General features: G+C 36.9%; 1 protein-coding gene across 50 annotated transcripts in view; it reads right to left on the reverse strand.

Annotated features, from left to right (window-relative positions):
- Positions 1-13062: 13062 nt before the first annotated feature.
- The window catches only part of LOC18440529 (uncharacterized), a 56135-nt gene continuing 52138 nt past the window's right edge, over positions 13063-17059 (reverse strand). For 20 of the 50 annotated variants that reach the window (XM_088851785.1, XM_088851794.1, XM_088851775.1 and 17 more), the window contains 9 exons: positions 16222-16347; positions 15282-15427; positions 15100-15162; positions 14338-14584; positions 14161-14219; positions 13948-13987; positions 13736-13802; positions 13563-13618; positions 13063-13493 (listed from right to left, as the gene is read on the reverse strand). In XM_088851785.1, coding sequence (XP_088707911.1) covers positions 14431-14584; positions 15100-15162; positions 15282-15427; positions 16222-16344 — 486 coding nt within the window. In that variant the 5' untranslated portion in view covers positions 16345-16347 and the 3' untranslated portion in view covers positions 13063-13493; positions 13563-13618; positions 13736-13802; ... (1 more) ...; positions 14161-14219; positions 14338-14430. Of the gene's footprint in view, positions 13494-13562; positions 13619-13735; positions 13803-13947; positions 13988-14160; positions 14220-14337; positions 14604-15099; positions 15163-15281; positions 15428-16221; positions 16348-17059 lie in introns of all 50 variants that reach the window. The other 30 variants (XM_088851888.1, XM_088851880.1, XM_088851884.1 and 27 more) reach the window with 10 other exon arrangements.

A 17059-nucleotide genomic window follows, 5' to 3' on the forward strand; every position in this document is an offset into this window, starting at 1 on the left:
AGACAAAATATGAAATTTTGAAAATTTTGAAAAATACTTCGGTAATATGAAAATTTGAAAAACACTTTGGTAATATTTTCTCTTGCATATTTAGACAAAATATGAAAAATTGAAAAACACTTCGGTAATATGAAAAACACTTCGGTAGTATGAAAAACACAAAATTTGAAAATTCCTATGCATATTTAGACAAAATAGGAGACACCTATGCCCAAGTCAAATTGTAAATTGATATCGATCGACCTTATTGATCACGCAAGGAGCAATGTTCTCAGGATTGTATACAAAGAGACCATTTACTTTTTGTATAAGGGGGTCACAATTATTTCTACTCATTGGATGTCAAATTTGTTGCCTTAGGGTGGGTCACAAAGTCTGAGATTGTTTTTTTCAAACTTTGAGTTTATCTAATGACACTCGTACAATCACCCAATTTGAAATCTAAGGAATATGAATGATTGTGACTTCCTTGTACAAAAAGTAAACGATCTCTTTATATACTTTTTAATTATTTTTATATGCTTAACTAAAAAACCCAGAAGCAAATGTTCTACATGTAAATGTGCTTAATACTTCTTTCATGGGTAGCAATAGTTATTTTTCATTTTGTTTGTGCAAATGGGCACGTGCATGTGTGTGTCGACATGTAGGGGGAGAGAGGGAAAGAGAGAGAGAGAGGCTCTTGAACAATTACAAAGTAATATTAGGAATATATATATATGGTTTTGCTCTAGCTGCTGGGGATAAGGAGAGGGGAATAATGGGATAAAAGTGATGAAAAAATATAGATACAAGAGAATGTACAATGAATAGGTGCTTTAATCACATGCATAGTAGGATGGAAAGAATAAGAGAAAATGATGATTAATGGTTACAAGATTACTTATAATGGCAAATACCACCAGAGACTATAATAGACAGAGCATTCCCCAATTTCACGAACTGAGCTTTAATCAATTATTTAGATATTCCTCCAGCCTCAGGGGATCAACAACAAACCTAATTTAGCCGAGCCGAGCCGATATTTGTCATTATTGGCTGAGCCGAGCCGATACGAGTTGAGTCCCACTACATTATTAAAAAATATATTAATATTTTTAACTCTTTTCTTGGCTCTCACGCAGTTTCTCTCTAAAGCCCTCAGTTTTCTCTCCTCCTCTTGGATGCTTTATTATTGATCATAAAAAATTAATCATAAAAAATTAACCCAGTTCTTGGATGCTCTAATATTGATCATAAAAAATTAGAAACCCCAATTTCCTTAACCCCGAACCTACAAGGCCAAAACTTGAACCCCCAAGCTAGCAAGTCGTCATCTAAAACACGAGTTTTAAAAAATCTTTGATTTTTTAAATCTTTTAAGAATGCCGAGTTTTTTCAAAAATTTTTCAAAAAATCATATTTAAATAAATATATATATATATCCGTACTTCATTTTTTTATAAAAAAAACTTCTTCCCTGTAACTTTTGAAGTATGCCTTTTTTCTAGAGAGACAGAAGAGGTAATATGATCTCTTGCAATAGAGGCAGAGAGTATGGCTTCTTTCAAGTCCTTCCTTTCCATAAAGTCTCTTGTGAAATGCTCTGTTTGCTATGAGACCAATCTTCTTTCTCTATTGTTGATGGCATAGGATTTTTCACTTATGCAATTATTTTAATAATGACACCAATTTTGTTGGTTACTTCTTTCTCTTTACAAAATCTACACACACTCTCTCTCTTTACAAAATCTACACACTCTCTCTCTCTTCTATTTCTTGGACAAGGATAGAATATCAAATGGGAAAGTCATTGTTCTAAGTGCGCCACTTGCAATGCTACCTTAGTTAAGCACATGAGAATCTCATTGCGTCATTTCGAGATAATTTGGAGCATGCACAATTATATTCAATGCCCTCCATTGGTTTTATAGAAAGTAAAAAACATGTATTTTAATAAATATAAGGGCAAAAGGTTGTCCAAAATTTTGGATTATAGGTTTCTAAAATCACCAATTAGAAATAAGATGTGTGTGGATAAAGATACACAGGAATATTCATGGCCCATTTGATACTAAAGCAAAGCAACCAAACTCATATCTCAAAGTCAGAGGAAAGACCAGACTGGAACAAATGAGCAGAAATACATGCCAATCAACACACCCACACAGTGAAATCTTCATCCTCATCCTTCTCCAAAAACTTGTTTATATAATCAAGGCAAAATATATACAAGACGTAATAAACAGAAAAAGAGGCTTCTACAAAGCCACTGGCTTGCTTCGAATGTCAAGAGAACGTGAAAATGTGGCTCTATAAAAAGCAATTGCTAATGCCTATTTAGTTATTTCAGTTTCAAATGAGAACCTTGGCAAATCGAGCAAAACATGCGCACAAGAGCAAGCTCTCCATGTTGCAGCAGACGGTCCTTCCATGACTCGCTGATAAATGTATCGATGCCTTCGATTATTGAAGGCTAGAAAATAAGAGGTGCAGGTGGGGCTAGCAACTCTCTTTATTCAGCGTCTTCCATGCAAATGAACAACTTGTTTTATGGCATCAAAGATGGACATGTCCTTCACTTCTTCCCATGCTTGCCAATCAGCAATCAGGTCAGCCCAGATCACTCAGAGTTCAGAAACTTTTAACTCTACAATTGCGTTTACCTATATAGTATACTTCAGGATGGCCTTCAATAAAAGTGATATCTCCTCCATGCATGATGATGGGGGTAAAATTCCAAAGCATGCATGTTCCTAATGCAAAAAATTCAAGATTAGTTATTTTGCTTGGGGTACATGGAAAAAAAAGAAATCAAAATTAGGTAATATAATCATATATTCACTCAACCATGAGAGTAACGAGTATTCAAAATTTGAAAATTTCCATGCATATTTAGACAAAATAGGAGACACATATGCCCAAGTCAAATTGTCGATTGATATCAACAAACAATATTGATCACTCAAGGAGCAAATGTTCTCGGGATTGTAAAAGAGACCATTTACTTTTTGTATAAGGGGGTCACAATTACTTCTACTCATTGGATGTCAAATTTGATGGCTTCGGGTGGGTCACAAAGTCCGAGAATTTTTTGTTTCAAACTTTGAGTTTATCTAATGACACTTCTACAACCATCCAATTTGAGATCTAAGGGACATAAATGACTGTGACCTCCTTGTACAAAAAGTAAATGGTCTCTTTGTATACTTTTTTATTGTTTTATATATACTTAACAAAAAAACCCAGAAGCAAATATTCTACATGTAAATGTGCTTAATACTTCTTTCATGGGTAGCAATAGTTATTTTTCATTTTGTTTTGCAAATGTGCAGGTGCACGTGTGTGTCGGCGTGTAAGGGAGAGAGAGAGGCTTGCACAATTACAAAGTAATATTAGGAATGTGGATATGGTTGGGACAAAAGTGCTGAAAAAAATATAGATATGAGATAATGTATAATGAATAGGTGCTTTAATCATGAGGAAATGGTGATAAATGGTTACAAGATTACTTATAATGGCAAATACCACCAAAGACTACAATACACAGAATTCCCCAATTTCACGATATGAGCTTTAATCAGTTATTTAGATATTCCTCCAGCCTAAGGGGATCAACAACATAGAGTAACAATATTAAATAGTACCTGTACAACAAGCAAACAAGCCTCATGTAGCAAAGGCTGCTAAGCTGAAAATATGCCTGAAATGCTTGAACAGCCAGACCTCCACTGCTGGCATAACTTACTGTTCTTTTCATCCATCATGGCATTGTGTCAAACATGAGCAAGTGCTGTTAGGGTAAATCCCAGCTCTACCACATACAAAAAATTACATTGATTTAATAAAAGAGATAACTGAGAAACCACCTTGTTTAAAAAAACAAACAACAAATATCTATAATGCAGCAAGCAAAAGGCAAACAAACAGTACATAAAGTCTCATTTTCCATATTCAATGGCTATTTATACTTTTGTGGTCCCTGTTCAAAATAATGACTAATCCCAAAGTTTCATACTCACAAATGTTCTATTAGCAATTTGCCATCATGTTAGGCATAAATCAAATCCCAAGTCAACTAAAATATCAATGCCTTGAGATGCAGTTTATATCATCTATTAATCTCTCTCTCTCTCTCTCTCTCTCTCTCTCTCTCTCTCTCTTACACTCCCCACCACCACCACCAAACAAACACACAAGAAATAAAAAATTGACAAAACGAGGCAGAAATATGAACATCTAACCAAATTCAAGGTGAGCAGAAACCGAATAGAAAGATCTAGTATTAAAAAGTTTTGAACCTTGTAATGAATCCTCTAGGCATAAAACCCAAATGCAATAAATCAACATGTTCTCCATTAGTCAACCAACCTTCTTTTTTTTCCTAGAGGAATTTGACTTTTGTATTGATTGTATAGATAATTACTAACAAAAATTAGGCAATTCCCAAAACAGGGTGCCCTATACAGAAGGCCTTTAGGGTCCGAGAATCTTTGCAATAGATCCAAAAATGAGGTGAGCACTAAGGGAGGTCCAAATTCCCCTAGGGATAGTAGAGACTTGCTCCCTCCCTTGCTAGTGTATCTACCGCAGCGTTACAATTCCTATGAGTGTGTCTCCAAGAGACTTGAATACTGCTGCAAATGTGGCCAATTTCGACAAAAATGTTATCTAGTCTCCAAGGGCAGAGGGCATTGCCAGAAGCCCAAGCGATAGTGTTGTTGGAATATCCTCTACCTACACCTTTCTGCTCCAAAGATGATTAAATCTTCTGAGTCCTTTGAGTAGAGACTTGGCCTCAGTGAATGTGGAGTCCTTGACTCTGATAGGCAGAGCATAAGAAAGGAGGATCAAGGCTTCAAAATTCCTAAACAGGCATCCAATGCTTGAGGAGCCCGTTGCCTAGAGAGCAGTTATCAGATGGCCCCAGGTTCCGGTGTCCTTCATAAAGAAGCTTGAGGAATCCTGTGGGTACTTAGGTGCAGCAATGCTTGCCAATTTTGGTGAAGATCCGGAAAGGAGAAGATGGAGAAGCTTGGGAGGTTTAGGGCTCAGAATGTGACAAGTAACCTCCTTTTTTCAATAGAGTTGAGGTAGAGGCTCTCTCCTCACTAAAGATCCTATTATTCTTCTCAATTCAAATGGTCCAATGAGTGGCTGAGATGGAAGCACTCCATAGAAGATTTCTTGAATTTTTCCTAGGAGTTCCAAGGCATAAGGAGAAGAGGTGAGAGATCAATTGGGGAATGATCCACAACCACTTGAATAGAAGAAGAAGGCCGGTTCAAAGGGCCAAGGCAACCTCACAATTTAGAAATAGATGTTGATTGGTTTCTTCAGCATTGAGGCACATGGTGCACCTGTTAGGAAAATGTATACCCCTTTTGCTGTAGTTGATCGAGTGTCAAAGCCCTTTCATAGAGTGCTATCCAAGTAATAAGCTCGATTTTGAGGGCAAAAAGGAGCACCAAGCCATGGTGGCTATAAAGGGAAAGGCTGAGAGGGGAGGAGAAGGCAGGGACTATAAGCTTCAGTAAAATGAAGCAACTGTGAATAAACCTGATGGAGAGGGCGATCAGACAATCTTGTCATTGCATGTGGGAGAAAAAATATCGAATCGGGCAAGACCGAGAGATTCAAAAACTGGTGAAGCTTGTGGTCAACTAAGAGTCTCTTGAAATTGTGGTTCCAAGATCTCGCATTAGGTGGACCAGTAATGCTTTCTGCCATCGAAGAGGAAGGGTTACGGGTCAGACAAAAGAAACTAGCAAGGGAGTAGTAAAGCAGGTGACGAGGAGGTGAACAAGGAATCGAGTTTCATCGTGTCTATAAGGTCGGTTCGAGTATGACTAGTTTGAAAGCAAGCTGACTGAAACAAGTAATTGATTCAATTCTTGCTTCATTGTCAGAGGTAAGTGAGGGAGGGAGCGCGGCAAGTTCTAGCCACTCTTCCCTTGAAAGGAGGCTGAACGACACCCGCAAGTATTTGATTGTAGGGAGAGACCATCCAGTACCTTCACTGAGGTTCAGCCAACGAGCCTCTTGATCTGGCACAAAGTTGTGTGTAGCCCCAGGGTCCATCATAGCCTCAGTAGGTTTTCAATTGATAGATTGTCACACTCTAAGAATTTACAATACTGATATTCCTGAGATGTGACAGTCAAAACATATATACATCTCTTGATAGGACAAATTTACAGTAGCGAATTCTTACAAAGTAACAAAAGAAAGTTTAAGCACAACTACAGTAGCTTCTAAAGTTGATCCCGACGAACATTCAAAATGAAACCGCAGTTATCTTGAAAAAATTGTTTACCACAGTTTGATGAGTTTGGCTACTCAGAAACCCGATGTTAAATTACCAGATCAATAGAAGGATTCAAAAACAAATCTAAAGACAACATCAAATTTCGAAATGATAAATCGACAAATAAAGCAGAAGTGTTATACTTTAAAAAAAAAAAAAAATGTAGAGCAAACAAGATTGTGAACAATGTCCAAGTCTAGCTTCACTACAGTTAATTGCTTACACAAAACAATAGAGCAAGCAATATTATAAACAATATATATTTTCTTATCAATAAGTTATAACACCATCCTAGAGGCCAAAGAAAAATGACATGCTTGATGAGCCTCACCAGATTGTCTACTGGTGTGTCAGAAGTAGTAACAGATTTATCGGATATAGTGGTAGAGCCACACACCAAAACATGTCTAAAAACTGCATCTTTGATTCATCTAATCCATTTAGCTACTCACATGTTCTATGAGCAGATTAAATACTGCCAAACTCATGAGGTGCACAATATCATCATGCATTTGACAAATCAAAATGAAATGACCCCAGATCCAATGATCCCATGGGCCAAATGAAAAATTCAATAGTTATAAAGATAGAATTGGGAAAAGGAAATAAGAATTCCAACTAAAATAAAAGCTATTATGCATCTTACCAATTGCTCATCAATTTTTGATTAAATCTAACAGGCAGGTCATAAATGACCAAAACAAAATTCTTGTCTACAAACATAGTCATATGATGTTGATTATTTCTTAATGGACACCTAAAATGAAATTAAATGCACACAGTTACATACCATCTTAAACATACCTATGTACACATTATTCACAAAATCCTTCCGGAAATACAAGAAGTGGATCGTTATCAAGGGCTTCAACATGTTGTTTCATTCCATGATAATAAAACCCACTAATTTAGGGTTGCCACAACACAACAAAGACACTATAATAAGCTCCATCAATTAACAATATCCTCAATTTTTTTATGACTTGGGTACGGACCAAGATTGGCTATATAAAACTACTTGGGCCTAGATCACAACTGAAGTTTGTCAAAGTGGTTTGTGAATTTTATATACAATTTGTGGGATGCCCATCAGATTGGGTATACATGGCGCATGTTCAACCACACTATGCAGACTCCAAAAGAAAATGGTTGTATTTTGTTGTGATTGAACCATGAAAAAAATTTAGTTAACATCATCATTAAAAAAAAAAACATGAATTTTTTTTTCAATAGGATTTAGGCCAAATGCAATGTTCTTTAGCAATGCCAAAATCGATCCATCCTACAGTGCAATAGACCTGCTAGCCTTTAGTATCCTGACACTGTGGCTGCTAATGAGCAACATTATTTCTCTTGCTAATGCTCATTGTTTGTTTCAATTTTCTATGTTTGGAGTGACTACTTCTCATTTTGAATTCTTTTTAGCACGTATTCCATATATCAGGGAGGACTCGAAGGAATCCCGAAAGATGGGCATAGGTGGACAGGTTCGGCATGCACATTGCATAGTGGGAACAAGAGAAGCAACAACAGATCTCTGAATGCAAAAAGCATCACAATTCTTGTTTAGAAAGGCAAGCTAGACATAAATGTGGGCTACCTTCGAGGAACTATGTTGCGTCGTACACTCAATAGTGCAAACTGAGGATTTGGGATTCCAAAAACGAGCATATGGATTTGTATACCCCACGAGGTTATGGAGCATGGTGAGCATAAATTAGTTATTTTTACGTAGTTTCTCTATTTGCCTTAAATAATTGTTAGCATAGAGTGCAGGTTAATGTTCCTACAATTTCGATGAAATAGATAAGCTATGTGAATAGAAGCCTATAGATCTAGGACACCCTTATGATGGTCCAAGAGCAAGGGCCCAATGCTCAGGGGACCTTGCAGGGGCCTTGAGTTCCAAACTTAATCACTATTACAAGATGCAATAAACAACAAAAGAGGCTTCCACAAAGCCACTGCCTTGCTTCGAATGTCAAGAGAATGTGAAAATGTGGCTTTACAAATCTCCACTTCACTCATTCTATGGGTATATTGTTTTTCGTCCGTCCAACATTCTGGTCCATAGAGAAAAGCTGGTCTAACATTTGTCTAATAGAACTTGCCCTTCAACTTCATTGGTATCCGGCGATCACATAAAATTCCGGTTGCACATCTCTACTTAGCTCACCCATTTTTAATTCTCAGTGCGACATCTTCCTCAATCTCTCCATTTTTTTGGATTATCGACCCTAGATATGAAAGTGTGGTCTCTCTGGTACTTCGTGGTTGTCAATTTTAACTACTTCTTAGTCTCGACTCTTATTATTACTAAACTTATATTTCATACCGTTTCGGGTCTCATCGATCAAAACTATGCCATTTGCGAACAACATGCACTATGATACCTCATCCTGTAGGTGCTTAGTAAAGTCGTCCATAACTAAGACAAAGAGGTACGGGCTCAATGCTGACCCTTGATATAGACCTATTGTTACTAAAAATTCATTCATCTCTCCACTAGTTGTTTGTACACTAGTAAGCGTTCCATTGTTTTAGGGTTTGAGGGTAAAATTGCAAAATTTGTAAAACTAGTGGTATGGCTTAAAAAAGTAGAATCTGGACCCTAGAAAGTTAATTTATAAATTCGAGTGGTGTCTAAATCTGAGTCATTCATTGTCATCATGCGACACAGGATGCATCGTTTGCTGCTCAGTTTGAGTTGTACAACATGGGGTTCTAGACAGTTAATAGGGGTGTTGCAGGGCATTGCCGAGGTTATAGAATTGTTGGGTGGCACCAATGTGGACCCTAAGATTCAGACGTGATCTCAATGACTTGGAACTGCTTAAACTAGAGAGTTCGTTCTCTACTCTTCAAAGATTTATCCTGCCTTGGTTTGGTTGGGACATTCTCATTTGCAGTCCCTGGTCTTTTCCAGTTTGTCATCCTTCTACCACATTCTTAAAAATGAAGGCCTCCACCAACTCGGAGGTCAAACATTCTTGATTCCCTCCTGACTCCTATAGGATCCTACTGTTTGGGTGGCAGGACGTACAAAAAAGATCCTCAAAACTGAACCAGTAACAAAGCCCTAGCTTTAGCATGCCCAATTTACGCATCCTTTGGAAAGATAGTGAGGAGACGGTGGCCTACCCCTTTTCCTCTGGTCCCCAGCAGTAGGGAACCATTGGAGCCAATGTTTGGGGCAGAATGGGTAGCACCGAAAACTATCGAACAACTCTTTTTGACCTATTTCTGGCCCCCACTACAAAAGGCAGGAGTAAGATGTTGAAGGGCCTCAACCCTTGCTTTTATTGGAATGTGTGGATCAAATGTAACAGGACCTTCTAAGGCAAATAGAGAACCATCCTATATGTTAAGCAGAAATCAAAACAATGGTGATTGAAGGGATGAGAGAGCTTAAAGGTTTCAAATCTTACATGACCTCGTATTTCCTACTAACAGGGACGTTATAGCCTGATGTGGTAGAACTCTCAACATTGAACCTTGTGCTGGTGACCGCAGAAACTGGGCACCATCAAATTAACCTTTGACGGGCATTCATTCGGAAACCAGGTAGCATAGGTGTGGGAGGAATGTTCAGGGGATAGTAAGGGAACCACGATCTTATCCTTTTTGGGGCCAATCAGCATTACAACTAATCAATGGCCATGTGCCCTCTTACAAGGCTTCAAGCTCTTCGATATAGGGCACCTTGTTAGTCTTCCAAGGGCATTCAAAAAATACCATCAATTGGGACAATAGGGTCTCTACTTGCTTATGAAGATTTGATGAGATGTTGAAGAGATTTTATTGGTAAGTGCCTCACTTTTTCATTGTATTTGGCAAGAGGCCAGTAGCATAGCCAATGTTCCAAAAAAGGCCGGGTGGTGCCTATGTACCTGTGGGGTGGGGCTGGCCTCCCATACAAGGGTGGCCGGCCTAGATTTCTTGAGCTTCTATCTTCAACATTTGAGATGTTTTCCGTTCTCAAATGCTTCCTAAAAGCCCTCTAATAAACTTTAAAAATCTATAAAATCAAATCCAAACGAAAAGGATGATGTTTGCATCAATTTTTCAAAACTCTGAATTAACAGGAAAGCAAAAATGTATCTTTTTCTTGTGTTTTTTCACTCATGTAAAAAACAAAAGGGTTTAGGACACATGAAACCCCTTCTTTTCCCCCCTTATTTAGGAGGAAAAGTACAAAAATGCCTCTCTATTGGGGGCATTTTTGCCCCTGGGCAGGCACTGTCCTAGGCCTCTATTTCTTGGAACATTGAGCATAGTCGATGGCTTGGCTAAACGAGGGGCTCCTAACACATCCCTAGTGCTCGATCCACCCTTAAGCGCCATCATTTTTTATTGTTCCATTTTGGCTGTTTAGTGATTTTGCGAGACTGAGCGCTGCTTCTTTCATGAATGCTCTCTCCAATTTCATTCATGGAATGTTGTATACTGCAATTTGTATATGCAATTTGTATATGTATCAGTTCAAATACCTATTTAATATAGGTAGCACTATTCAATTTGTATATGTATCACTTTAAATACCTACTAAGTTTGACATATGTTGGTATGTTTGTATGAAAAACCTACTTCCAATTTGATTTCAATTTTTTGAATAAGAGAATATTGAACTTAAATTAATACATTTATTATGTGGCAGGCAAAACAGGAACATGTTCCTCGAATATTTAAGCTTTCGTCAGTATTGATCATAGCTCTATGAAGCCATAGTTCATAGTCCTTTTTTCTCCATGGAGAAACATTCATTATAGTCTAGTATCTCTATTAAAAGAAAGACCAATAAATGGAAGAGGCTTGTGAATTTTAAAAGGTACAACCACTGAAAATTAACAGAGATGTTGTCAGTCCTAGAGACTTAAACAAATACTACTCTAAAATTGATAGATATCACCCTTATGAGGTCTGATTTGGACAAGCAACAAGGAAGACTAAAGGTTCCATCTCCCATATCAACAAATAACATATCTACATAGAACCAGTGAGCCCTATTTTTGCATAAGTTCATAAGTTGATGCTCTGTTTCTCATTGCATGCCACAAAAGACTTATAGAAAGGAATATTTTCGAAGGTAAATATGCATTATTGAGAAAAGTTTCATTCATCACCTAGTTTTATGTTTCATCTTCTTCCAAAGGATTGACTATTTTTACTCTAAACCCCCTATTTCAAGATGATAAGCCTTCTAACACAATATTGATGTCTATTAGCATGGAACACTCATGAGCACGCACATAATCCTCCACATCCAATGGCAACAAACGTTCATAATTCACACGGTTTGGTCCAACTATACCATGGTTAGTGCATTATAATATTGAAGCATGCAAACTATCAATTCAGTCCAAACATTAAATATTAACTGTAATTGCAGTTCATCTTCGTTCACAAGGAAAGCAAGGAGATGAAAACTGACCCCAATCCTCCATCTTCGGTGTAGAATTTGAAGCTTGGGGAAGCTGTCTGCGCTGTATTTTGCTAGATGTTTACCAACATATGAGTACCCGAGCAAAACCAGAGCCGTGAATTGGGGCAACGAGTGAAGGATGGCAAAGGGGTCTTGGGTGGTGATAATGGAATGGGGTAAAACTAGGGTAGCAAGAGACTCGGGCACACTTTCCCAAAGAAAATGATGATTCGCAATCGACTGACGCATGGCATCCCTCCCTTCTCCAATTCTTCCCCTCAATTTGAAAACCTAGAAAACCAGAAGAAGCCCATGGAAGCACTTTTCTAGCTAAAATTTCCCTGTTTTCGTGGATTTTAGGTTTGCCCTGATAAAAGTTCGGCTCGGCTTAAAACGGCTCAGCTCAACTTAAGTCGGCTCGGCTCAGCTTTTATCGGCTCGGCTCAGCTCGGTTCAGCTAAAATATCTAAACTTATTTCAAATAGAATAGACTTTCACTAAACTGAGCCGAGCCGAGCTGAGCCAATGTTAGCCGAGCCAAGCCAATACTAGCTAAGCCGAGCCTACATTAGCCAAGCCGAGCTGATAATAGCCGAGCCGAGGCGAGATAAATTCGCGCTGAGCTGAGCTCATTTTAGCGCAGATAAAAGCCGAGCCGAGTTCTAGAAAATCGATAAAATTGTGGAAAAATTATTAATATAAATGTTGTTAAAACTAAAAAATTTATTTAAATATGTACGAAATGAAAAAAGTATTTTTTGTTAAATCAAGATTTTTAATTTACTCATTGTTACTTTACTTATCTTTACACCAAATTTCAATAATATTAAATTAATAAATAAATAAAGTTACAGGGAATAAGTTTTTTTAAGAGAAGATAAAATGCAAATTTATATCTGCACTATTAAAAAAAAAACGATTTTTTGAAGATCTTTTGAAAAACTCAGAGTTTTAACGGATTTAAAAAAAGCGGAGATTTATTGAAAAAATCGTGTTTTAAATGGGAGACTTACCAACTATAATCTTTGCGTATCTTATTTTTTTCACTACATTTTTTTAACCAAATCTCAAATATTCATGATTCTATAAGTGACCTTTCTTTGTTGGCGATCCATATTTTTTAACCGATTTTTTCCTCCGACCTTTTGAAATAAAACCGATTTATTACCAAAATTTTGATATGCCGATATTTTATTATTCCTTGGGTCGCTAACTATGGCACGCACCCAGTTATTTCATGCAAACAATGGACTTTTCCTATGCTGATAATAATGCTCCTTTAGATCGTGTTTGTGGCTCGTCGACACAAAGGAAGAAACAAAACATAAAAACAAGAACATCACACAAGCAAACCTTGAGAAATTCATGCTTTATAGGTCATGGCTTCCCTAAAGAAAATAAAACCACTTCTAACTTTCCACCAAGTTCATGCACAGTTAAGATTCATCGATGATCTCAAAATGGATTCACTAATCAAATTCCCTTTAAACATCACTCCTACCTCAATAGTGCAACTAGCTGCCCTGTCCATTCATTAATCGAACCAAGATGGCCCAAGATCGACCAAAGAACTTCACATTTTACATGTCAATAAGAACTTTCAATGTGTCAGATCCTTTGAATAACATAGTTCACAATATATTCACCAAACAGAATATATCCAATGGGCGAGGGGTAGCATTCATGCTATGCGAATTTGATGTATAACTTTGTGTTTAAAACTTGAAATCCTTCTTTGCCTTCCCTTCCTTTTTCCTACATCTTGCGCTTCCTCTTTTTATTAGCCTACACAGTTCAAAAAATTAAAAAAAGAAAAGAAAAGTGAAAACCCACTCTAGAATGCACTCAGAAAACCTCTGCCACCAGGTCACTGAAGTTCTTCATGTTGATTTCATGACTTCTCTTCTTCCCTTGTTTCGTCATACATGAACCATGTCACCCAATAATGAATAACTATGTATAAAACTTTGTATGCATGCATCAAACAACACATCAAGAATCTGGGCTCCTATTATAAAAAAAAATACCTTACTTTGCTGCGAAAGTAACATCATCCAAAGCCTTTAATTCACTTTGTCCTAATAGTAGCTCAACCTGGGTAAAGATCATCCGGAATCAGTATGACAAAATGCAGAGGATAATTGAAAAGAGGTCGAAAGAATTTCATATATAAATCTAGCCAACAAATCATTAAGTGCTTCAGAGCAACACTAACATACAGAAGAATAAATCTGTTTACCCTTTTAGCACCAGTTTTATCCATTGCCCCAAGCACATACCTGTCCAAGGAAAAAAGTTCTCAAATGCTCATCAAGAGTTTCCCTATGATAAACCCTCTCTCAAAAAGAAAAAAAAAAACTCACACAATGAGAAATAAGAAAATGCACAAAAGAAGTCCTAAAATTCATGAAAGTGATAGTCAAATAAGCAGCTAGTTAAGGTGTAGACGTACATGTGCGTTGTTTCGAGTAAGGTTCCTGGTGCAATCCTTTCTTCCTTCTCTTCGAGTACCTTATTTGGAACAAGAGAAATAGAGTGTTGGACTCCACAAGAATAAATTGATAATCAAAAGATGACTAATAATGTAGCTCACTGGAAGATGGTGCTCAAAATCTTTCGATGTACTCACTTGGTAAAGAGGTTTCCCTGGCTCTTTCCTTTATTGCTTTCGAAGATCAATGACGTCAGGCGCCTTCACACCAATTGGTGTACTGTGGGGAACTTAAAAAACTAAATTTATTAATACAGCAGTAAGAGAGAGAGAGAGAGAGAGGCTGGCATCTGATTGAATACTGGCCTCCAATTCCTCTACTTCCATATGTTCCTCCTCTTCTTGCTCTTCTACCTCCTCTTCCTCCAAGTCATCCCAATGCTTACTGATATCAACAAGTTCCTCTTGCAATCAAAGGAAAATGCATAATGAGACAACAATGATATCGCCATCATTAATAAAACTAAGAAAACTATAGTAACATGGAAAGTCATTTTCCAACAAAGGAAGATTTAATTGCCCGCGCATGAAGTTTATTATAATAACATAAAGGATTTATTCTATTAATTCAACAAACCAAGTGAAAATGGATAGGGAAAGCTTTATGTGTGACCCAAACAACATAGAAGTTATATGTGACCCCACTTCTTAGTTGTTTGATTCAAAATTGATGGCTACGATTGTTCATGCCACAATGACATGCCAAATGCTGTTTTATTTTTCATTTTTTTTATACAAAACATTTTTGGATGAAATTTTGAGTGTCCCATCATAAACTAGGGCGAACCTAAATAAAATCGAAAGCCATCTACTCATATCTGATGGCTGAGATCAGGGGTCACATATATTATATGTGGGTGGGGTTACATAGAAAGCTTTTCCGAATGAATATCTCCATACCTCATAATTAGGTCGTTCTTGTCGTTGGACACCAAAAACGTCACCATATAGTGGGCGTCCGAACTACATAAAAATTTCAAAGAAGCGGTCACAAAAGAATAAACAATTGCACAAAAGAAGAATCCATACAAAATATTATAAACACTACGACAGCTTGAATGCAAGAATCATAGGAAGCTTACTTCATCAATAGGAGGCTTGCCCCAACCTCTAGGATGATAACCAAAGCTAGCACCAGGTGGAATAGGAGCATTCGGGTCAGGAAATCCAATTGAAAATCTATATCACGCATTTCAGCTACATTGCCCAAGCAATGCATTTCACATGTCTACATATTACAACATGAGATCAGATTTTTTAGGACATGAACGTCCATTAATGAAAAGAAAATAGAAAAGTTTAGATACCATATACAGATTATATGTGTATTTCATAATATAAAAGACTTTCAAAAAGAGTACCATATCAGATGGCCAAATGCCCAGAGGCCTAAACTATGAGAGAGAGAGAGAGAGAGAGAGAGAGAGAGAGAGAGAGAATCTTCACCACGACATCCACAATTGTTTTTAACAAAAATAGAATAAAAAAGAAAAGAATATGTGGCTCTCCTAGTTTGACAATGCTTAATAACATAAAAATCACACCTACAATTACAAGGCAAAAAAAAGAGAAGACATAAACCACAAGAAAAGCAAGTGCGGTGTAGGTGATTTTGTTTATCCTTCCTATTTTGGCGGATGTTTTCACTACACCAGTGCATGTAGTACTCTCCAACTAGTACATCTCTAAACAATTCTTCATTCATTTATCTTTTGCCCTTTCTCTCCCTTGAAAATAGCCAAGAAAGGATACTAAATATGACACTGCAGATACACCATAAAAAGACTTTGATTAAGGTTGCCGATAAAAAAAGAGGGAAAATATGAACATGACATGTTTGTAGCATACAATGCTCATAAAGAATATCATTTTCAAATAAAGATAATTTCAAAGACAAGAAAACAACACAAATGTTGTGGTATATCAAAAATGTAGTGAACGAAAATACTCTTCATAAGCAGGTATATGAAGTTGGACAGCTAACAAAGTAGCTACAAGAGTCTTGGTAGTATAGATACTTACAATGGAATCAAGGATAACTTGAGTGTCAAATATATCTAGGAAAAACTGCTTTGAGAAAAAAAAAAAAGCATCTTGGAAATTACTGGCCACGTAGATAATCACTGCATAGATTCTGGCCTCCATCCACTGATAAAGAAAATACACAAAGTAATTATTTTAATGCTTGTCTACTAGAAATGAGGGTCTCAAAATATTCAAGGAGTTCTAGCCATTTTGCTAATAGATAAAATGCATCTTTTTACTTCTAAACTATGTTAGAGGCTTTGCTTTGCTTTTTTTTTTTTTCTGTGATTATTCCCAGAAGTAAAATCAATATTTCTTTACAAAACCTAAGATTTACTTCCAGAAATTAATACTATTTCAAATTCCATTCCCATTTTCATGAACAACAGACAAATGATAAAGTCAACTGTAGATATTATGCAAGTTCCACAAGGAAAGCAAAACTTCTTTTTTTCTTTATTTACTCTTTCGGATTACTTATAACAAGTGTAAAACCAGACCTCTTATACAATTAATTAATAAAGAACAGAGACAAAATTGTACAAAAAAGGAACAAAAAGGGACTGCCCACTAGACAAAGGTTACAAGATTTGTTTGGGAAGCTCCATCTTTGGTGAGGCTATCCATGATAGCATTGGCTTCATGCCATACGTGTTGGGAAGACACCTCAAGAGATTTAGTGGCTCAAAAATATTCAAATACTAGTTTAGTCTCCAGGCGCAAATAGAAATCCTACTAGCCCAATTGATTCCTAGTTTTGTTTTGTACATGATACATTTGTATATGTCAGTGAAGTGTATTCCCCCACGCTGAATGTGGTCCACCATGAAAGCCT

Source organism: Amborella trichopoda, chromosome 1 (genome assembly GCF_054954075.1).
Source record: "Amborella trichopoda isolate Santa Cruz 75 chromosome 1, AtrichopodaSantaCruz75HAP2 v2.0, whole genome shotgun sequence".
Taxonomy (NCBI): domain Eukaryota; kingdom Viridiplantae; phylum Streptophyta; class Magnoliopsida; order Amborellales; family Amborellaceae; genus Amborella; species Amborella trichopoda.